Source organism: Dipodomys ordii, unplaced genomic scaffold, assembly GCF_000151885.1.
Source record: "Dipodomys ordii isolate 6190 unplaced genomic scaffold, Dord_2.0 Scaffold53, whole genome shotgun sequence".
Taxonomy (NCBI): Eukaryota; Metazoa; Chordata; class Mammalia; order Rodentia; family Heteromyidae; genus Dipodomys; species Dipodomys ordii.
Genome location: NW_012267269.1, coordinates 1,680,876 through 1,703,995, shown reverse-complemented (window position 1 = coordinate 1,703,995; position 23,120 = coordinate 1,680,876). Strand labels below are relative to the sequence as shown.

General features: G+C 37.2%; 1 protein-coding gene across 1 annotated transcript in view; it reads left to right on the top strand.

Moving 5' to 3' along the window:
* The window catches only part of Ttc39b (tetratricopeptide repeat domain 39B), a 113,814-nt gene extending 92,346 nt beyond the window's left edge, over window positions 1-21,468 (top strand). Inside the window, exons 10-19 of the mRNA XM_013020756.1 lie at window positions 300-408; window positions 1,182-1,249; window positions 1,332-1,391; window positions 3,102-3,263; window positions 4,015-4,106; window positions 5,156-5,282; window positions 9,367-9,475; window positions 14,128-14,245; window positions 17,233-17,349; window positions 19,389-21,468. Of these exons, the coding sequence (XP_012876210.1) occupies window positions 300-408; window positions 1,182-1,249; window positions 1,332-1,391; window positions 3,102-3,263; window positions 4,015-4,106; window positions 5,156-5,282; window positions 9,367-9,475; window positions 14,128-14,245; window positions 17,233-17,349; window positions 19,389-19,479 (1,053 nt within the window). The 3' untranslated portion in view covers window positions 19,480-21,468. The remainder of the gene's footprint in view (window positions 1-299; window positions 409-1,181; window positions 1,250-1,331; window positions 1,392-3,101; window positions 3,264-4,014; window positions 4,107-5,155; window positions 5,283-9,366; window positions 9,476-14,127; window positions 14,246-17,232; window positions 17,350-19,388) is intronic.
* Window positions 21,469-23,120: the final 1,652 nt, after the last annotated feature.

The following is a 23,120-nucleotide window of genomic DNA, read 5'->3' as shown; positions in this document are numbered from 1 at the left end:
GTGGTAGAGTGCTAGCCTTGAGCTGAAGAGCTGAGGGACAGTGCCCAGGCCCAGAGTTCAGGCCCCACGACCGGACCCCCCCAAAAAAAAACCCACAAAAAGATTTGTGAGATTGTCTTATGCCAGTTTAAAATGTAACTTTTAGACATCACCACTGTCATAAATTTGTTAAAAAAATAAAACACCCAATTTCATGGAGTGTAGGCCTATGAAAGGTAGCATATGTAGCATATGAAAGATTCTAAGTATAATTTTCAAATCATGTTCTTCTCCAACTAAGATGCATTTAATTTCCATAGGAATTGGGCCTCTTGCAGTTACGGGAAGGTGCATCAGGAAAGAGCATGAGGTCTCCACTCTGCTGCCTAACCATCCTAGCCTTCCATACCTACATTTCCCTGATACTTGGTAAGGGCTGGGCAACATTATGCTTCTGAAAATCGAGTGAGTGAAAATTTAGCAAAACAAGCCAGAGTGGGTTTTATCTATTTATTTTTCTTTTTTCCCATAAAAAGGAGAGTAGTGACCTTTTATATAGAGGAATAGGGCTGACTTTTTTTTCATTGAATTTTAAAATATCTAAATTGGCCAAAATTTCTTTTATTAAGTCATGTATTTTTCACATAATTACGTTGGATTCTCTTTTTGTAGAAAATTAAGTTTTTGGCTAAAATATGTACAGTGCTAACTGGAAAATCTAGTTAGAAATCTAAGACAGTGACCTCTGTTCTTAAGTTTGTTTGCCCTAAAATTCTTTTAAACTAAAGTCATAGGTAAGACTTGTCTTTAGTTCTCAGATGTTTGAAAAAAAAGTGACAAAGTGGGCTGGGAAGGTGGCTCAGTGGTAAAGTGCTTGCCTTGCATGCCTGAGGCCCTGGGTTCGATTCCTCAGCACCACATAAGCAAAAAGAAAAAAGCCAGAAGTGGCGCTGTGGCTCAAGTGGTAGGGTGCTAGCCTTGAGCTGAAGAGCTGAAGGACAGCTCCAGGCCCAGAGTTCAGGCCTCATGGCCGGACCTCCCCAAAAATTAAATAAATAAAAATAAAAATAGCACATCAAAAACAAAAAAAGTGACAAAGTGATAGTTTCCTCCTTTCCCACAAGTAAGTCTTATGTAATGAGATTTGAGTCAAACATCTGCTGTATTCATGGAGACTGAAGCTTTTCCTGTTGAATTTCCAGGGACAGGAGAAGTGAATGTGGTAGAAGCAGAGCGGCTCCTCGCCCCCTTCCTCCAGCAGTTTCCAAATGTATGCAGAACATTTCAATTGTTTGTTTCAGTCACAGCTCCTCAGTCAGACTGTTGAACAATGTTTTTGTTTTTCTTCACAGGGCTCACTCATGTTGTTCTATCATGCTCGGATTGAGTTACTGAAAGGGAATATTGAAAAGGTAAATTTTGGGGGGGGACAGAACTTTTCAGGGTCGTGTCTAAAGAGCGGCGTTGTGTCACACATTCAACATAAACAGACAAAAGAAAAAGGCAATGCAACTAAAAAAGTTGAAATTTTACTTGGTGTTTGTATCCTATTATATATAGTAATATTCCTCAAAGTACATTTACACATAAAATACATAAGGCAATTTAGGACAGATACACAAAATAACAGGTGGGCAATTTAAGGGATTTAAAGAACTCTGTTATCCATTTCTGCATGACATTCACTTTGGACTCTCATCCTTACATAATATCCAAGTCTGTATTACACAGTTCCTCATTATAAGAATTTGTTAACTAATTCCTGAGGTGTAGTAGAAGAGTAGGAGCCTTTCCTATAAGCATATACTCATAATAATGATTTTCTTCTACACAAATGGGATCAAGCACGCATATATTTCTGTGATTTGGCTTTTTTCTGTCTATATTCCATCTTGGATCTCTTTTCAGGTAAGTCTAAATTTCCCTTGATCTATTTTGATGGTCAGATTTTATTTCATGGAATGCACATACCATACTTAAAAAAATGGTATAGTTCTGGGCTGGGAAGGTGGCTCAGTGGTAGATCACTTGCCTTGCATGAATGAGGCCCTGGGTTTGATTCCTCAGCACTACATAAGCAAAAAGAAAAAAGCCGGAAGTGGTGCTGTGTCTCAAGTGGTAGAGCGCTAGCCTTGAGCTGAAGAGCTGAGGGACAGCGCCCAGGCTCAGAGTTCAAGCCCCACGACTGGACCTCCTCCCCTCCTCCCTCCCCACCCCCCCAAAATGGTATAGTTCTGATACCTGTTTGGCACTACAATAACAACACTTTTGGAAATCTTCCTATGTATACATTTCTGTGTACAGGAATATTGACAAAAGTCTGATTCTGATTGTTTGAAGATTTGGATCAGAAGATGTTTGCATTTTGACAAAAACAGCCAAATTGCCTTTCATAATGGCCTTTCAGTGTCAACTTCTATAAAGATAGGAGATTGTATATTTCCAGTGTTCTTTGTCAACTCTGGAAAATTTCTGCATCCAGTTTTGTTAGAATTTTCAATTTTTAATTTTTTTTCTGGTTTTGGGGCACTGACCCTGAGCTTTTTTTGCTCAAGGCTAGTACTGTTAACTCTTGAGCCACAGCTTCACTTACCATCTTTCAAATCTTTGCCAGTTACTCAGCTTATTAATTATATATATGAAAATTATATAAATTCATAAACATATACATATATATGTGCATATACATTATATATCTGGGAAAAACATTTGTCACTTTATATCTTGTGCTCCAATTTGCCTGTTTATAGTTTCACATGTTTCTTTGTAACTTTGTAAAAGTTTTATCTAATAATAGAGGTTAATCTTTGATCAGTTATATGCCTAGTGCCTGGGACTTTGTTAAGTGTGTTTTGGCTTATGGAAATTCTAACAAGTGTCAGTCTTTTCTTAAAAGATGTTGGCATTTTATATCTTACTTGAAAAGGTGCCAAGATTGCCTCATAACATTAAATGAACTTAAGTGAATCATTGCATTTAAGGAAAGGAATAACATCATTTTGCATGGTTTAATGAGTGATAATATTGTTCTTCTTGTACAAAGTGTTTTATGTATTTTTCCATTAGGTTATTATCTCCTTATCTAATATCTGGATGATCAGCTTTATGCAATTGACTTATAGGCACAAGAGATATTTCGAAAATGCATTTCAGTTCAAGAAGAATGGAAACAGTTTCACCATCTCTGTTACTGGGAGCTAATGTGGACTTCTATATTCCAACAAAACTGGATGCAGGCATATCACTATTCAGATCTACTTTGCAAAGAGAGTAAATGGTCAAAGGTAAAGAAGAGTGTTTTCATTAATATCACCTGTTAGATGGAAGTGGTCAGGGTGGTTTTTATTTAGAACTTTTCATAGTATGACATTAACATTAGCTTCTCTCCTTAGAAATCCACAAGATTAGGAAATAAGTATTAAGTACATGCTACATGATCACACTGTCCTTAGCATTACATGCTCTAAAACCTACCCCAAAAGTTTTTTTCTAACAAGGAGAATAATAGCTCATCTAAAGATAAATTACACTTATATTTAAAGTATTACACATTTATACTGTAGTCTGGATAATTTCTGTAGACTTCCTAGTGCCCTGATGACCAAACTTTTTGTGATTATTAAAATGAATTCTGGAGGGAAAAACTGGGAGAAAATGAGGGAAGAGATGATGACACTGTTAAAAAAGAAGTGTACTCCTTACCTGATTTACATAACTGTAAACCCTCTGTACAATAACAAAAAATGAATTCTGATATACAGTGAGAAGTTGGGAGCAATTAGGTGACAATCTCATTCTGCCTACTTTCTTACCCATGGATGTGGTATAGTCTTGAAAGAAGAAAAAAAATTCAATTTATTGAAAAGTGCTATTCTCATTTGAAAGAGACAACTAAAAATTCCATTTTCTTTGATTTCTTTATTACCTCTTAATATCATATCCAGAAAATGTGTAAGCCATTCCTAATTTTCAAGGTAGAAGTGCAAAGTACCTAAAGATGTTCAATAGCCAGCTCCTTTTCTTCTTCTCCTCAAGGCAACATATGTGTTCTTGAAAGCTGCCATTTTGAGTATGCTTCCAGAGGAGGATGTGGTAGCAACTAATGAGAATGTGGTAACTTTATTTAGGTAAGCAAGACATCATTTCTATAACAAAGCCCCTGGGTATATAAAGAGATACAAATGTATCTTCTGTTCTCTTGTGCTTCACTTTCATTTTTATTTAACTGCCCTGCTCATTTGATATGGGAAGTATTAAAACAGTGCAGTTAGCAGAGAGTCAAAATGTCATCCTTTGAGCTTCCTGCAGCTGTGCCTGTGTAACGGGTATCTCTAGAAGGCTTGGTTTTGGCAGTAGGACATTATTATTGGGGCTCTGCTACTAGATTTTTTCCCTCTTATTTTATTTTAATTTTTTTCTGTGATGTAATGGGATAGTTCCTTGAATCATTTCTCAGCAACTTACTGGATGCATTAATACAATTGTGCATATTAATGTCCTCAGGTGCTGAGCATGGTGGTGCACAGATGCCTCCCCAGCACTGGGGAGCCTGAGGTTGAAAGATCTTAGATTCAAAACCAGCCTCGAAGATGTAAACAAAAACCACTCAGTCCAAAATGTAAAAGTGCCTTCAGGTGTATGTCGTCCCCCATTCTAGTCTCATACGTTTATGATTTTCACAATTGGAATTCTGTACAATTTTCAGAGACGTCTGCAAATGTGTACAAGTCTTAAACTGATTATTTGGAAAACTTTTCCTCAAATTATACATTAATTGATGGCTACCTTTTGAGGCCTGCATCACTTTATAGACCTGTACCATTGCAGCTAGGAACAGGAAATGTATTAGTATACTCTCTTCCTTCTTAGACTCTTCTTAAGAAAATTGACAATGTTTCCTGGACTATGTTGGATAGATGGGAGGTCTTAACTGAGATGACTAGAAAGAATTGTGTCATTCAATGGCTCTGACTTGAAGGTGTTGCAGAATCACATGGCGGATGCATCAGACTCCACAGTGCTGGTGCCCAGCCACGGAGTTGCTGATTCAGTTAGGTCTGTGGTGTAGCCCAGCAAGTTCCCAGGTGCTACTGATGCTGATGATCTGTGGTGTGTGGTATGAAAGCCATGAGTAAATAACATATGTGCTTACTGACCTTTTGTTTGGGATTTTCAGACAGGTGGATGGTTTGAAGCAGAGAATCGCTGGTAAATCTCTCCCTACTGAGAAGTTTGCTGTGCGGAAGGCACGGCGTTACTCCCCCTCCTTGCCTGCTCCCGTGAAGCTCATCTTGCCCGCCCTGGTATCTGCTTTTATATTAGTTACTATTTGCATCCTAGAAAAACGTTCTCTATTCCAAATATCAGGGGGCATATCTGAATTTGGTTGTGAGATTTATAGCTCAGTTAAATTTTACAAGGTAAATGTTTATAAATAATTAAAAAATAATTATTACTTATGGGTTTTGATTAGTTGTATGTTTCAGGCATTATCATAAAAGCTACTTAAAGCTTTATCATTTAATTTGCATAATAACTGTCCCATTTTACATTTAAGGAAGTTCAGGCAGGGAGAGGGCAAGTTGACTTCCCTGGAATTGAATTAAAAATAATTCAAACCTGATGGAAAAAGAGAATTTTACATTGTGAGGTTATAATATGGGATTTTTATGACCACAGTGTGTTAAATCACATGATTTTAGTCTTCGAAACTTAGTATTTTAAAATTGCCTCATTGTGATAGCCAAAAACAAGGAGTAAACGAAATTTCAGTTTAAACTAGATTCAGTTGTCTCCTGTAATTTTGCTGCTCTAATTCCTAAGCTAGGAGTTTTATAGTAGAGCTTAGCAGAATGCAAAAATTCTTTTGTTCACAATCTCCACGTCATAGGGCTCAGCTGATTGCTTAGTTAGAAACTTATTCTTCCATGCTCACATTAAGTTCTGATTTAAAATTTTAAAAACTTGAACTCAGTTAAGAATTTGAGGAGATTTCCTTAACTTAAATGGAAATGGTATGTTGTTTTCAAGGAATTTTGTAGCCATCTTTGCAGTTTCTTGGCTTCGAAAACTTTTTAGGTGGTTAACTACAAATTAATAGTTGGATTACTTTCCAGAGCATTGTCTGTGGACACAGTGTATACCTCAAGGTAAACACAGTATGTTATGTCTAAAATTTAATCATTGTTAATTTAAATGATTCTGACATGTCTATAAATAAACTTTCAAAGTTAAAAAAATTCAAACCACAAATATAATTTTACCTTTACTATTAGCCATATTAAAAAGTACAAAGAAAAAAAAGAGAAAAAAGTACAAAGAAACATGAAATGAACTTTTAAGAATATCATTGAACACATTTATGCAAATTTTCTCATTTCAACATGCAGTGGCAATTAGTATAAGCTTATTTATTAAATTCTTTACCTTTTTTTTTGGCCAGTACTGGGGCTTGATCTCAGGGCATGGCACTACTCCTTAGCTTTTTCAGTTACAGCTTCTGGCTTTTTGTTGGTTAATTGGACATTAGAGTCTCATGAACTTTTCTGCCCAGGGTGGCTTATAATTGGAATCTTCTAACTTCAGTCTTTTGAGTAGCAAGGATTATAAGCGTGAATCACTGGCAACTGACTTACATCCTTTTATATTGAACTAGTTCTTTCTTAGAAATTACACACTTATATTTCTAGTACTCAAGAGCCCAAAGTGGATGATGGCTGTTCTAGTTCAGCTTGTGCTCATACTCCTAAACATTAATGCCATTTAGGCAAAGCCTTTGTAAAAAAACTTAATTTTTGCTTAAATTTTTTATTCAATTGCCTTTCAAAAATACTGGACATGGGTTGGGAAGGTGGCTCAGTGGTAGCGCGCTTGCCTTGCATGGTTGAGGCCCTGGGTTCGATTCCTCAGCACCACATAAGCAGAAAAAAAAAGCCGGAAGTGGCGCTGTGGCTCAAGTGGTAGAGCGTTAGCCTTGAGCTGAAGAGCTGAGGGACAGTGCCCAGGCCCAGAGTTCAGGCCCCATGACTGGACACCCCCGCCCCCCCCAAAAAAAAGGGCTGGGAAGGTGGCTCAGTGGTAGAGCGCTTGCCTTGCATGCATGAGGCCCTGGGTTCGATTCCTTAGTACCACATAAGCAAAAAAGAAAAAAGCCGGAAAGTGGTGCTGTGGCTCAAGTGGTAGAGCACTAACCTTGAGCTGAAGAGCTGAGGGACAGTGCCCAGGCCCAGAGTTCAGGCCCAATGACCGGACCAAAAAAAATAAATTAATTAAAAAAATACTGGACATAACAAGTTACATGACTTTTTGAGGCTTCTTATCAATATCTTGTTTTTTAAATTTGCCTTGATCAGCTGGGGACACTGAACAGCTTTTGTGTGTTTATTCCTTTGTGAATTGGTGTTTATATCCTCCCTTAACTTTTCCACATATCATTTCTTGTCTTGTTATTGACTTACAGGAACTGTTTACATATTCCATAAACAGAAAGTACAGCTCTTACAGGGGTCAGACATAAAAGCTAACCTGCGACTAGTACACATGTCCCTATCTGACATAAGCAATACCAGGGAACAATAACATCAGTCAGAGGTGTTCTGTGAGTGTGACAGAGTAAGCCAAAACTGTGACCAGTTTCTAATCACATCAGAGCACAAACAAAACCAAAGCACTGCACATCTCAGTGTTCACCAAACATTCCAGCTAACATGAAAGCTTGTTGCTGTGTTACCACTTAATTTTAGCTCCAGGCCTCAATCTTTTATTTATTTATTTTGTTGGTTGTGAAGCTTGCACTCAGTGCCTTGTTGCTCTCCCTGAACTTTTTTGCTTTGAGCCACAGTGCTACTTCCAGTTTTCTGGTGGTTAATTGGACATAAGAGTCTCATAGACTTTCCTGCCTGGGCTGGCTTTGAACCTTGATTCTCAAATCTCAGCCTCCTGTGTAGCTAGGATTACAAGCATGAGCCACTGGTGCCTGACCTTATTCTTTTTTTTTTTTGTCTGTCGTGGGGTTTGAACTCTGGGCCTGAGTGCTGTCCCTTCAGCTCTTCAGCTCAAGGCAAGCACTCTACCACTTGAGCCACAGTGTCACTTCCGGTTTTCTGGTGGTTTATTGGAGATAAGAGTTTCATGGACTTTCCTGCCCGGGCTGGCTTTGAACCGCAATCCTCAGATCTCAGCCTCCTGAGTAGCTAGGATTACAGGTGTGAGCCACTGGCGCCCGGCACCTTATTCATTTTTATCAAGCGGTTTATACTGGGAAAGTTTTTCTTTCTTACAGAACTTTTCAGAAATGTTGTTAACCCTCATAGTTCTTTCTCTGCAGTAGTATTTAAGAGTTTAGTGGTACATGATTGTCCTGCTTTGATGGTTGAGAATCTTAAGAAAGGTTAGCTCACTACCCAAACTTCTCTGTGTTTATGGATGTACAATGAATAGGGAGTTGGCCTGAATTACTGTAATTTTACCATTAATTCTCAGACATGAGCTTGCCTTCTTCTGATAAAATATTCCATCTGTAAACAATTTTAAATCAACAATTTAAAAATAAGTGTTGACTTGAGCTCTTACTTGGTTAAACAGTAAGAAATTGTCTTATGTAAAATGTATGGCAGGGTGTTGTGATGTTAATTTTCATGCCATGGAGTTAACTCACTGCCACTCTGCCTGAATATGTCATTTCTACTACTTCCTTGCTATGAAGCTTTTCAAACAATATCCATGATATTTTAAAATTCATTTTTCCTAAGAAGATACTAATTAGACTGCTTATTGTATTCCCTTCAAAATACAAACTGTACTATCAGGATCATTAGAAAAAATATTTTCAAGCAAAAGCACATTTGCCTTTGGTCCAAAAAAATTTCTCATCTGTTAGCCCATTAAATATAATCTGCCATGAGAAATCATTACTTTACATTTTCAGAAGCTGTCATTCAGCCATATGGCCCTTAAACAAATGTGTTTTCTGCTTATTGGATTGCATTGCTGGACCGACACATGTTTTTAATGGTATAAGAGGAGATGGAGCCCAGTATTCCAATGTTCATTTCTAGTGATATGCTTGGAAACATTTTATGTAAACAACTGGCAGACATTTTAAAATATTTCCCTTTACTTAAGAGTAACAACAAAAACTTATATTAAACAGAATCGTTCATAGAGTCAGTTTAAAAATTGTTATTACTTCTATAATATAAAAGGAAAAAGTCATGTAATAAAATGAGAGAATTATATCACTAAGCTCCACATGAAGTAAGCTAACGTAAAGTGTTATTTTGAGATCCTTAGCAACCAAAGCAAGACACATGTATGTGCTTTTGTGGAGATGAAAGATGTTGAGTATCTTCATATAATTGCAAATGGCTTTTCATTCTTCCTCATCAGGAAATGATGTATGTCTGGAATGGTTTTCCAATAGTGAGCAAAAGAAAAGACCTTTCTGAAAATCTCTTGATAACTGTTGAAAAGGCTGAGGCAGCTTTACAAAATGAGAGTAAGTATGAAAAGAAATGTGTAGTAATCTTTGTCTCTGTGTTTCCATTTTCCATCTCCTGTTTTTTCTCCCAAAAAATTTTTAAAAAGAAGAAGAAAGAGAGAAAAAAGAAAAGAAAAGAGGACTGGGAAGGTGGCTCAGTGGTAGAGTGCTTGCCTTGCATGCCTGAGGCCCTGGGTTCGATTCCTCAGCCCCACATAAGCAAAAAGAAAAAAGCTGGAAGTGGCACTGTGTCTCAAGTGGTAGAGCGCTAGCCTTGAGCTGAAGAGCTGAGGGACAGCGCCCAGGCCCAGAGTTCAGGCCTCACAACTGGACCTCCCCCCCCAAATTTTTTTTTGGGTGCTGATTCAGGGGGTTGAACTTGGGGTCTGGATTCTGTTTGTTTTTTGCTCAACAGTGGCATTATAGTGCTACCACTTGAGCCACAGCTCTGCTTCTGGCTTTTTGGTAATTAATTGTAGATAAGAGTCTTATAGATTTTACTGGCCTAGGATGGCTTCAAACCACGATCCTCAGATCTTAGCCTCCTGATTAGAATTACAAGCATGAGCTAGCCACTGGCACCTGACAAATCTGTTTTATTTTGAAATGGAAACTGTTGGGTCAGTGATAACTCAGTTTTCTTGTTCGAACATTTCTGATTCTGTCTTTTAAGTAAACACTGTGTTTTGATCCGCAGTGTCATCAACTAGCCCATCACTCTCTCCTGGTGAGAGACAACCACCCTTCTTCCTGTTATTATGCATATGATTGCTGCATATCTCCTTCATATGAAATGCTATCATACAGAGCTTGCTCTTTGTTTAAAATGTTTTATTTATTTTTAATAATATATATCAGGTGTACGGGGCGTTAGGGGGGCTTTCACGGACATTTTTCACACACACAGCACATCCCAGTCAACATGACATGCTCTATCAGTCGACCTTACCTCGCCTCATTTTTCAAAGCAATTTCAACAGGTTCTGTTTTGATACATGTAAACAAACTACTTCAACCCCTGTATTTGTCCTTTTGTGATTGGTTATTTTATTGAGTACATCTTCAGGGTTTATTGTATTGTAGCATATGTCAAACTTCCCTTTTATAAGGAAATACGGTATTCCTATTCATGTTTTGCTTCATTTGCTGATAGACATTTGGGCTGTTCCACCTCCTTCCCATTAGAAATAAAGCTGCTATGAATGTGGATGTACAAGTCTGTCTTCAAAAGCCAGCTTCATTTTTTTGGGATATATTTAGCTAGAAGTAAAATTGCTTGATCAATTATCATTTCTATTTTAGTTTGTTTTGAGGAATTGCTTGTCATAGTCTGGTTTCAGAATATCATAGGCACAGTAATTTGTAAAGAAATTTGTTTCCCAGTACTGCCAAAAAAGAAAACGTACTGAGAAATTTATTTTTTACAGAGATGGAGGCTTGGAAGTTCAATGTCAATGTTCTTCTGGTGAATCTTAACTTAGAAAGGGGGAAAAAAAAGTTTTTTAGTTAAATGGTAACAGTTGGGTTAACAGTTTAAATGACTACAGTAAGGTATTCTATCCCCTTACTCCCCCCACCTCCCATTAAAGTAGGCTAGCTTTCTTTGTTTTTCTACCAAGCTAGGGGTTTGGGTTCAGCAGAATGAATTCTGATAAATACCAGTTTTCTGTAGTATAAACTCCTAATGTAGCACTACAAAATGGAACTTTGTAATTCATGACGTCTTGAATCTAAAAGAGTGACTACTGTTTTTTCCTCTGAGCAACACTCTTTACCTTCAAATCTCCCAAATTAATTTTTCCCTCTACTGATTAAAGAAAAAAATTAAAGGAGTAATACATATATTATGCTTATGAAATACAATAATGGCTTAGAAAATCCAACTATTTCTTGTTTTTTTCTACATCCTGAGAAACACTGAAGAATTTAAGCCACATCTAAAGTGTTTAAACTTTAAGAGATAATTAGGGTCAGGGGGAAACTGAGACAGACAGGTAGACATGCTGGACTTACCCATGGCCCTGTTCTTGTTAGGACCTTTAGCTGATTAAGCTCCTATCCTTCAGGATGGGAGAAAATGAATAGCTAGAAGGAGTGAAGTTGTAAACCTGAGGGTACACCAACCTCAATCCCATCTCTGAGTTTCATTACTGGAAATAGAATGTATTCTTTGTTTCGTCTGTTGTGGGTCTTAAACTCTGGGCCTGGGCACTGTCCCTCAGCTCTTCAACGCAAGGCTAGCACTCTACCACTTGAGCCGCTGCGCCACTTCTGTTTTTTTTTTGAGTGGTTTATTGGAGATAAGAGTTTCATGGACTTTCCTGCCCAGGCTGGCTTTGAACTGCGATCCTCAGATCTCAGCCTCCTGAGTAGCTAGGATTACAGGTGTGAGCCACCAGTCCTCGGCTTCCAGATTCTTAAGAATGTGTTTTTGTTGGTAGCTTTGGCAGGTGTAGTTGATCTATTCTGGCATTGCTTTGGCTATAGTTTTTAATTCCAAGGATACCAAGGTTAGAGCTCTGAAAACACAGAAGTACTTGGTAACATGCCTGGAGTCATTTGGTATTAATTCCATTAGTGTTTTCTTTGAAATCTTAACTAAATTCATTATGCAGCCAGGATTTGGTATAGCAGATCTACTTTGTCTATTTTGTATTACTGCTTGGATAGCTTTCTGCATTTTCTGTTGTTATTTTTCTCTTAGTGAATTACAGCTAGCATCAAAGAAGTTCAAAACAGATATTTTTGTAGTTTTTGCTTTTATCTCCCCTGTTCCTCAGCTTCTCCTTAAAGAGGCCTTAACTAATTAAGTTTAGTAGATCTTTTGTGATGGAAATGTGCTTGGGTATCATTACCATGTAGTTTCTTTTAATGTGAAATGGAAGTTGTATGTTGATGTCCTTATCCATGAGCTCATTCATAAGATTGAGAATAGTGACAGAACTCTCATGATAATTATCTGATAGACTGTGTTCTGTGCTCTGAGGAAAAATGGTTTTGCTTCAAAGGTTTTTAAAGGAGTTTGGACTTTCTGAATCCATTTGTCATAGTTTTAAGGCTAGATTGACATGAAAGTTGCTTGTATCTTTGCTGCTATTTTCCATGATGCTATGTCTGTTCCTCATTAAAAAAAAATCACGATTGACAGAGCAATAAAATGTTGTCATAACACAAACTGTCAAAAAAACCCTACTACACAAAACTCAAGAAATATACAAAATGATATATCTAATTTGGGCTCTAGGTCTTTAGCTTTAGGCTTTGAAAGATACTACTTCTTGACTATTATGTAGTTCAATAAACATCTATGATTAGAAGCATGGATTGCCTTTTTTTTTCCTAGAAAAAATATGTTTCCACCTAAGTAATAGGAAATACAATGTGGTGTTGGTATCTGTGATTATTACTTTTTAAAAAGTAAGTGACCTATCAGGCATTGGAAGTGAATTTCCAGCTGATTTCAGTAGTTGAAATGACACCCTATCACCATGACCCTGTTAGCTCAGTAGCATTGTTAGCCTCTCATAGGCAAACAGTTTACCAGCTAAAACACCAGCATGAATGGCTGGTGATTGTTCAGGTTGTATTGAAAACAGGAGAATTTCAGTATGAGGGACTCCAGGGCCTAGTAGTTATCTTTATGCTCCCTGCGTACCTCACTCCCCCACCCCGACTCGCCCCAGCCTGAAATGTGTAAATTAGCTGTCTGTCTCAGAATGACTTGTTAGTTGTATATAACTTGCATTTGAAAAATACAAGAACTAAAAAAAAAATCAACAAAAAGCTTTCACAAGTGGTAAGTGTGGAGAGACTACCTTTGTCAGATACATGTCAAACATAGTATGGTTTGGATGGTACAATTTGACTTGAGCTGGAGAAGATTAATAATTATTTTCAAAAGGGAAAAAGTGCTAAAAGAAAATCCCTGTCATTACCCTTAAGCATTTAGAAGTTTGTAGGGATTTTTTAAAGATACTTTTCATGTATTTCAAAACCATTTTGTCTAATTTTACAGCACAATTTTCCCCCAAAAGAACATAACCTGGGAGAATTGATAAGTTGTAAACATAATGATCTGGAGAGGGTGTTCTACTTCCTGAATTTTTAATGGGTGTAAAGCCATCTGCTTCTCCATATGGAAGTGTTACCCTCCCCACATTGAAGCCAACACAGTTAGAAGCCAAAACAACAGGAGGCAGCAGCCTTCTTGCTCCTCCTGGCTTTACCTTTTACAGAATTAATAAAGCTCTTACTTTATTTAGAGTTCATATTTCCTGTTGTGTCTAAGGTCACGAAACTCAGAGTGGGACCACCTAAAAAAATTTTGTGAGTAGGTAGAGTGAACCCAGTTTAATTAAAAGGTATGCCACTAAGTAAATTCCACATTCTTTTGATGGGAAATATTGTCATTTTTGTGTTTCATGTAGTGAAGCATAACAAATACTAAAAACATTTTCCTTATTTAAATGGTCCCCCTGCAACCTGACTAATGTAAACTTCCTTCTTAATTAGCATCTTTTAAAGGTATTATTGGGCTGGGTTGTATGGCTCAGTGGTAGAATTTTTTTTTTTTTTAAGAGATAGGAGGTCCTGGATGCCATCCCCAGAATGCAAATAAACCAAACAGTTTATTTTTTCTCTTTTTGTGTATGTTTCTTGTTTGTTCCTAGGCTGCAATGATTTTTCTATGGATGATGAGTGCTTAGTAAAATTGCTTAAAGGATGCTGCCTCAAGAATTTACAGCGGCCCTTGCAGGCTGAGCTGTGTTTCAACCACGTGCTGGAATGGTAAGAACAGATCATGCTTTCCGGGCATTGCTACTTTAAAGTCGAGCCAAATGCTGTGATCTTAGGCTGCTAAACTTTCACTTGGTGTTACCAAGGGGGAACATCCACTAGTGTTTTTTTGTTCATCATAAATGAAACTGTGGTCAAAATAGGCCAGATGCTTTATCCATTTCTACTCGGTGTTTAAAAATGACCTGTAAAAACTAAATTTATGGTCTGGCTAACAAGTGTCTATCCAGCCCCTGGGTCTCTCATCTCAAACCTCTAATGTGCTTTTAATTCATGCATTTGGGGTTTTGACCATTCTCTGTTCCATTGATGTTTGAACACCCACTATGTGCACCTACTGTACTGGATCCTAGGGACTGAGTAAATAGATTTAAATCATTGCAATCTTTTGATAGGGAAGAAAGACATGACAAACACTATACTTTCTTCTTCTTCTTTTTTTTTGGCAAAGGGGCATTTCTTAGGCATGTAATATTTGTTGTCAATAGCAGTGATAATAATGCCTTACTCCTTTATCAATCACAGAACTGAATCAAGGCTGAGATCCCTGACACTCTTCCTGTAGTACAAAAACAAATGCAAATATCTGCAGAGACAGACCTTACTGAATGAAGTAGGTTGAATAATGGCTGGAACAGGGAAATTGTTCTTTCTAAAGAGTGGACACAATCTCACCTCTAATTGGTTATTGCTCTGCACAGTGTGGGCCCAATAACAATAGTCCCTACTGTTATTCATGAAAAGCCAAGAAGCTGGATTTTGTAGACAGTTTCCTGATTTTAAAGTATCAGTTCAAGTTTTTTGAAAACATAGTGCAAGCTGAAAAGATTGCAGCCTTAGATTACCAGTTGATATCTTATTTTCCTTATCATGTGCCTTCCATCTATGGCTACCTGGTCCCCTTCCTCCTGATAGTATTTATGGCAATCTAAGAGAACTAGTATTTATATATCAAGAAGATAAGACAGTATTTGTTTCCTAAATAAATAATGCCTTGTATTTAGTGAACGTGTTAAAGAAGTATGCATGAGAGCTATTTTAGTGGTGTTTTTGTAAGGCTTGTTCAAAGTAAGGACTGATTGTGCTTTGTTCTGTTTATTGAATCTCATGATGAATCGTTTTACCCCTTTTTGATAATTTTGGATTGTGAGATCACTTTCAATGTTTTTTTTTTTTTTTGTCTTGTTGGTCATGGGCTTGAACTCTGGGCTTGGGTGCTATCCCTGTGCTCTTCAGCTCAAGGCGAGCACTCTACCAGTTGAGCCACAGTCCCACTTCTGGTTTTCTAGTGGTTTATTGGAGGTAGGAGTCTCATGGATTTTTCTGCCAGGCTGGCTTTGAACCATGATCCTCAGATCTCAGCCTCCTAGGTAGCTAGGATTATAGGTGTGAGCCACCTGTTCAGTGGGGTTTTATCTTCAGATATGAAGATACATTGAGAGTCTCTCTAAAGTACTTTTAATTTTTTAAAAAAATTTATTGTTAGAAAGATGATAAACAGTAGGGTTACAATTAATGTAAGTCAGGTAATGAGTACATTTCTTTTTGGACAGTGGCACCTGTCCCTTGCTGTCTCCCACTTAAAGTACTTTTGAATTTTGCTATTTCTTCCAGGCATTCTGTAAAGCCTTTTCTATTCTGGAGCCAATTTTATGTTAATTTCATTACGTACATATTTTTACATCATTTGGCCAATGTAACTTTAGTTGCAAATTTATGTGAGGATGGGCCTATTGGCTAATTTTCCACAGGAATGTTTTTTTCTTGCTACCAAAAGTGTGAGCCAAGGAGACAACTATCCTTATCTTAGTGCCAGTTAATGAATTTCTTTCAGTCTGCCCTTGGTCTAAAGGAGTAGGTCTTTTAAGATTTAAGTGTTAGCCGGGTGCTGGTGGCTCACGCCTGTAATCCTAGCTACTCAGGAGGCTGAGATCTGAGGATCGCAGTTCAAAGCCAGCCCGGGCAGGAGAGACTGTGAGACTCCTATCTCCAATAAACCACCAGAAAACCGGAAGTGGCGCTGTGGCTCAAGTGGTAGAGCAGTCACCTTGAGCTGAAGAGCTGAGGGACAGCACCCAGGCCCAGAGTTCAAGCCCCATGACCGACCAAAAAAAAAAAAAGATTTAAGTGTTAAGTAGAGACTCAGTTCCTGTAGCCTTGGGGATTAGACAAAAGTAGACCCTAAGCTCCTTCATATCATCCCACAACCTAGTTCTGCATTTTAAAGTTCCACAAAATGATGAGCTATTTGCACTTGTATGTGTGTATGTACATTGTGTGTACATGCGCCTGTGCATGTGTACTGTTACTGGGGCTTGAACTGAGGCTTGGGTGCTGTCACTTAGCTTTTTTGCTCAAGATAGTGCTTTACTACTTGAGCCACAGCTTCATTTCTAGCTTTTTGGTGATTAATTGGAGCTTGTCTCATGGGCTTTCCTGCCCAGGTTGTGATCCTCAGATTTCAGCTAGGATTATAAGCGTGAGCCACTGATGGCTGGCCTATGCATGCTTTTATCCTGCTTATTAAATTTCATAATGAATTGTTTGCTTTTTGTTTTATAATTTTATATTATTTAGTCACTTTCACAAGGGCAGAGTTTTTAGGTTCTGGCACCTGAGAGTTTTTCTTACAATCTTGTGAGCCAGGTTCTGCCATGAATCTGAATGGATATTACTTGTATTTTTCCAGAGCTTCATTCTTTTTCAGATCATCTAGGGCTTATCTTTAAAGGTCTGCATGCTTTCCTTTACCTAGAAGACAGTAAACATTGCTGCTGGATTTATTATTAAGGAGTAAGAACTGAAAGCATACAACTTATTATCATAGTTATTAAGTTCCATAACTATATAATGGCAGCTTTTCTTCTGATAATAGGTATAATGCTGCAAATTTCTCTGGAATATGGAATAATATAAGCATTGAAAAAATGATTTTCTTGTTCTGTTAAGGCTTACTTAATTTTCATTTACCCTTTCAGTGAAAAGCTACTGAAGTATGACCACTACCTAGTGCCATTCACTTTGTTTGAGCTTGCGTTTTTGTATAAAAGCCAAGGGGAAATTGACAAGGCCATAAAAGTCCTAGAAACTGCAAGGTAAGTGGTAAAGGCAGACTTCCCTGGATTGCTATGGAGTCAGACTTACCAGCACCATTGTTACAACAGGAATAATACATAGTTAAAATTATAAACATTACCTCTGCATATATATGCATATGTGTGTCCAGCACCATTGTTACAACAGGAATAATACATAGTTAAAATTATAAACATTACCTCTGCATATATATGCATATGTGTGTGTGTATATATATATATATATATATATATAGATAAGTCATATGACTTACCTATATATGACTCATCTATATTCATGGCTTTTAAGCTTAACTATGCCATTTCCAACTCTTAAACCCTGTGACTACTTACAGATGTGATCATGGATATCTAAGTAATTATTTAACTTATTACATTCAATATCAGGAGTCAACAAACTTTTTCTGTAAATGGCCTAATAATATTCTGCTCAGAGTAAATCTTGGCAGTAGAGAATAAGGTCTTCTTCATTCAGTTATAGGAAAAGTAGCCATACAAATAATATGTAGCTCAGAGTTGGCTCTTTTGAGTTAGTTTGCTGACCAGTACATAAGGTCATATTAAATCAGCTCTGTCATTTTCTTGAAGAGCCCCTGCGGTTAGCTGCAGTTTTCCTTTATAAAGTTGTCAAAATTGACCCTATAAAATTGGCAACCTTGGTGGCCAGTCATTTAGGAAAATTCTCACTTTTGTCCTTTGGCTAGCCTTAGTGTAAGCGGTTGATTTTCATTTATGATCAACACATTTTAGTAATGGCCATCAAAGCCATAGGTAGCCCTTACCCCTGTGTAAAGTAGAAGATATAGAATTAAGTGCTACTACAAAGAAAGGCGCTCCAGGACTCCATCTGCCAAGATGGGATGAAGACAGGAGACCAATGCCAAAATTACTCCATTTTGCTGATTTTTAAATAATTCTGGCAAAGGCACGGGCCAGCCTGAAGTATCTAAGTAAGCCCTCTCACCTCTGCTACTACGAGTGCCTGAATTCAAGGCCTCCTGTTCTTACTTGGCCTTTTCACTCATGGCTGGTGCTCTACCACTCAAGCCATGCTGGCTGGAGATGAGAGTTTCTGGTTTGTCTGTCTGGGCTGGCTCCCAATGGAGATTTTCAACATTTCAGCCTCTTGAATTTTTTAGGATTATAGGCATGAACCACCAGTACCCAGCTGTAAGTTAGGATTTCACATAATGTCCCTCTCCTCCCCACTACTTTTTATAGTACCATTTATTGCTATTATTAAGGTGTTGTGCAGAGGGATTACACAAGTCAGGTAATATGTATATTTCTCCCCCTATTTTTTGTAGTGTGGGGATTAAACTCAGGGACTTGTGGCAAGTGGCTTTACAAACTGAGGCTAGTGCTTTACCATGGAGCTCCATCCCCAGCCTTCTAGAGCTTCTTCTGACTTTGACTTAGTTATTTTATAACTCTTGGTTATAACTAATTCTGGTGCAACTAAGTAATCCTACTTTTAAAATATTTTTATTACCTTTGAGTAATTGTACAAAGGAGTTGTCATTCAACAAAGCAGTTACGGTCCAGTGCATCCTGATCAGTGTCACTCCTTCCAACATTCCCATCCATCCCTCCCAATCCACCCCTTCCCTCACTTTTCTTAATTTAATTCTGCTATTTTTGTTGCAGTTTCTTCAAGAGGGTTAAAGATATTTTTATTCTTTTGGAATGATTGTGTTCATTGTGTTTATATGAATCTGTCTTAATATTTTCCATTTTTAAAAAAGGAAATCAGACTATTTAGGAATAGTTCACCTAAGTTGTAGTCTCTGTATAGCCTTCTTGCTGTGGTGAATGGTTTCATAAATAAGTAGAATGTTACTTCTCAAAGTATGCTCTTTTGGTTATCACCAGGAAGCTTCTGGAAATACAGACTTGCTGTCCTTCTTCCCTCACACAATCTGTGTTTTATTAAGATTCACTGTTATGCAGAGATTAGAGAGAGATTTGGGTGGTCTGTGGTGCTCTGGTGTATACAAAATCAATTTTTGACTATACAATTTTATTGTTATTGTCTTCAGAAATAATTACAAAGATTATTCCTTGGAGTCCAGACTACACTTCCGAATTCAAGCAGCTCTTCATCTGTGGAGAAAAACATCTTCAGATTGATCAGAACATGAAGGATGGAATTTTCCTTGATTAGCATCGGCATCTACTATACATTAAACCTTGTATTAAAATGGAAAAGTGATCTTGTGAATAACAGACAGCAGAATAGTTTGTCAATATTTTCTATCATCTGAGTGGTTTATTGTTGGTTTACATAATCCCACTCCCCTCCACTATGGAATGACATTCAGTACTATCTAGAAAATTCTCATACTTTGTTTCTCAAAAAGGATTTCATATTAGACTTTCAGGGAGTGGAAACGTCTTTTAAAAGACTCACAGGTACAATAAAGGGTAATTTGGATATTTATTTTTTTAATGTGGAAATATTATTTAAGTAGCAAATGCTTTTACAAATTGAGCCATTTTTAGTTTGGTCATGAATCTTCAGAGATATTTTGTTGTCCAGTATTTAAATCTCAGAGAGGAAATAACACATTCAAAATAGTTTAATAGATTTTTCAAGATTCTGAAAAAGACAAGAAGAGGACTTGAGTTAGGTTAAGATAGATTGAATTTGATAGGTTGAATAGAACTTTATCTATAAGAGATGATAAAATTCTAGGTTACTGAATTTTTATTCCTTATGTTTGTTAATGTTGGTGATATTTTGAGAGTATCCTGGTTTTGAATGCACTTAAGTCTATTTTAACAACACTCAACAGCATTAGACACAGTCCCTGTGTATCTATTTAACAGGAGAAAAAGTCATATTTAGAAATTATCCTTAGCTTTAGCAGTGAAGCCTAAAATATACATCTTATTTTTCTTATAGGAAGCAAAGTTCCTGCTGCTTTAAATGATAATATAAAATAACAATAATTTTTACACTTAAATGTTGGTAAGATCTCATTTTCTATTCTCTCTAGCACTGTGAAGGTTTCTTATAAACATCTGGACTGTTCTTTTCCCTTGGAAACAGATTCAGGACATGGAGCTGGAAAGAGCCCAGTTCTGTTTTGTCCTGGCTTTGCTACTGGTGAGCAATTTAACAGGGTGACCTTTCGGAGACTCCCTGCACTTCCTGCATCACCATATGACTTCCAAGGTCTGTTTTAGTTGTTTAACTGTGAGTCTGTGTATTAGGCATTTATTTCCAACAAACAGTGCTCAATGTTTAATTGAAACCATTCCACTTAGAATGTTGTAGTTTTCAATCATTTTTGTTTCCTGCAACTTCTCAATATGTATGTGTTATGGTGAAGGACCAGGTTCCATCCAGTGAGGAGATGTAATTTATGAGTCAATGAGATTTGGTTTTGTCTTATTTATATTTCTGTTTTGGAGAATTGTAACTTTCCCTGGGTAGTTCTATATTTTCACAGATCGAGAGTCAGGAGTTCCTCTGTGTTAATAGTTCTATGATAGACCAAGTGACTTACCCATTTTGGGGCACGGTTTTCCCAGTGAGGATAGCAAGACGTATTTGTGCCAGTGAGTGCTCGGCTAGATCAGACAGATAGTAGCTTTCAGTAAACTGGGGGAGTCTTGTGAATATGGGTATGTAATGATTATGGGTTTACACCGCTAACAGTTTCCGTGTAAAATATCAAATGAGTCTGTGGGCCCTATTATATGATGAAAGAAGTAGAAGTTTAAAACCCTTTATAAATTTGTTCACATATTATAAATTTGATCGTGTGTTTGGTACCAGTAATAGTCCAGATTATGAATTTGCTCCTCACTATTCTCAGATACAGGACCCTGTGCCCAACAGTGCCTAATGTATGTATGTAGTGTGTCTGGATCAACACTGAGGAAGTATTTCCAGGAGAAGGAGATTAGTAAAATCTGAGTCAGAGTACCATCCTTCCAGATAGTAGAGGGGCAGATAGTTATATATCCTATTAATAGAAATTAAATAACTTTGGCTACAGACAAGAGAAATAAATCCATTAATGCACCTGTTAATGGAAAATATATTCAGTAATTATTGTGAATATAACTTTGGGAAAAAGTTTATAAATTCCTTAGAAGAGCTCTGGTAGCATTATTTTTTTAATTTTATTTTATTTTATTTGTGAACATACTGTACAGAGGGGTTACAATTGCATGGGCAGGATAATGCGTACATTTCTTACCAAGCATTGCAGCCTCCTCCTTTGTTTTTTTGAAAACGTTTTTATTGTTAAAACATGGATGCCCATTTTAGGTTTGTGAGAAGTGGTCAGAGCTGAAAGTTGAAAAAATTCACATTCTGGTATAAAACATAAAACACTTAAACCAATATGATTGTTTTAATTTTAGCTGATTATCACACAAATATAAAGGACCTTTAAAATTTTTCTTTTTTGTGTGTTTATTATTGCTTATTATTTATAGTTTCTTGCCAATATGGACAGTCTATTCAGTGAATTTTTAATTAACTAAAAAATCTACTGTATTTAATCTATCATGGTATATTAATACTGTAATAGCATTAATACTAAGAATATTTCCTATCATGTTCAAGATAGTGTGCTGGCACTAATTTCTTGTAACATCAACAAATATTGTCTTTTCAGAGTCTTCTTGTGTGTGTGTGTGTGTGTGTGTGTGATTTTTAGATTCTTCAGTGAATAATGAGCACCTATGTGACAATGTTTTATATAATGTTTACGGGGCGGTGGGGGGGATCTGTGATGGGATTGGGTTGCCAATGTGTTTAACAGTGCAATTTCTGTTGTTTCTGGTATAATTACCTTTATTTATTTGTTTTTAAATGGCAAGGCAGTGTTCTGTTTGGTGCTTTTTAAATTTCAATAATAGCTACGTTTCATGGGTTGGTGATCAGGAAGACATGATTTCTGCTTGGTGGAGTTTAACTACATCAGCTCTTGGTGTATATTTTGATGTTTTCTATGCCCACGGATACAAGAAGTTTCCAAGCTAAGTAGGAAAAAAATAATTAAGAAAAGAGGATAGGAGCTACAGGGAGGCAAATTCCAGATTAGTGTCAAGGAAGATTTTTAATCATTAAGACAATCCATTAGTATAAAACAGTCTAACTAGCTCTTTGACAGAGGAGTGAGTATATAGTATTATGTGACTTTCATTCTTACCTGGCCTGAGTGCTTAGATCAATTGCATTTGAAGTCCCTCTGATACTTTGCTCAGGGCTTAAAAGTGGTGAGAGCCAGGTAAAGAATCCCCTCCCCCCTCTGCCTCACACAAAAGGGATGTTTTTTTTCCAAAGGCAATCTCTCTGCTATTGATACTCAGTCTGATTCCACCTATTATCTATCCCTGTAAAGTGAAATTATTGGTCTTTCTGAATAGAGGTTTCCTTCACCTTGGACAACAAAACAATTAAAAAAATGATCTTTGTGCCCAACTGGAAAACTTCCCGGAATTACTGTGATTAGTTCTCCTTTGTTCTTCCCCCCACCTCCTTTATTCTCCCCCCCCCCCGCAATTCATTGTCCTAGGTGTATTCTCTATATTTATAAATCTTTAATTGAAATGTACTTAGTTAAAATGCTAACAGAGATTCCAGCGATCATTTTGAAATCCTAAGATTTCGTTATTCATTAGGCCTGGACTGGATCTTAGGAAATGATCTTCTCTTTTCAGCCTCAAGACAGGCTTGTTCATTCCACCCCTTGCTGGCTAGTGTACTTACTGTACTTGCCACCTACCACCTTGTGGTAGTTGAGACCTGA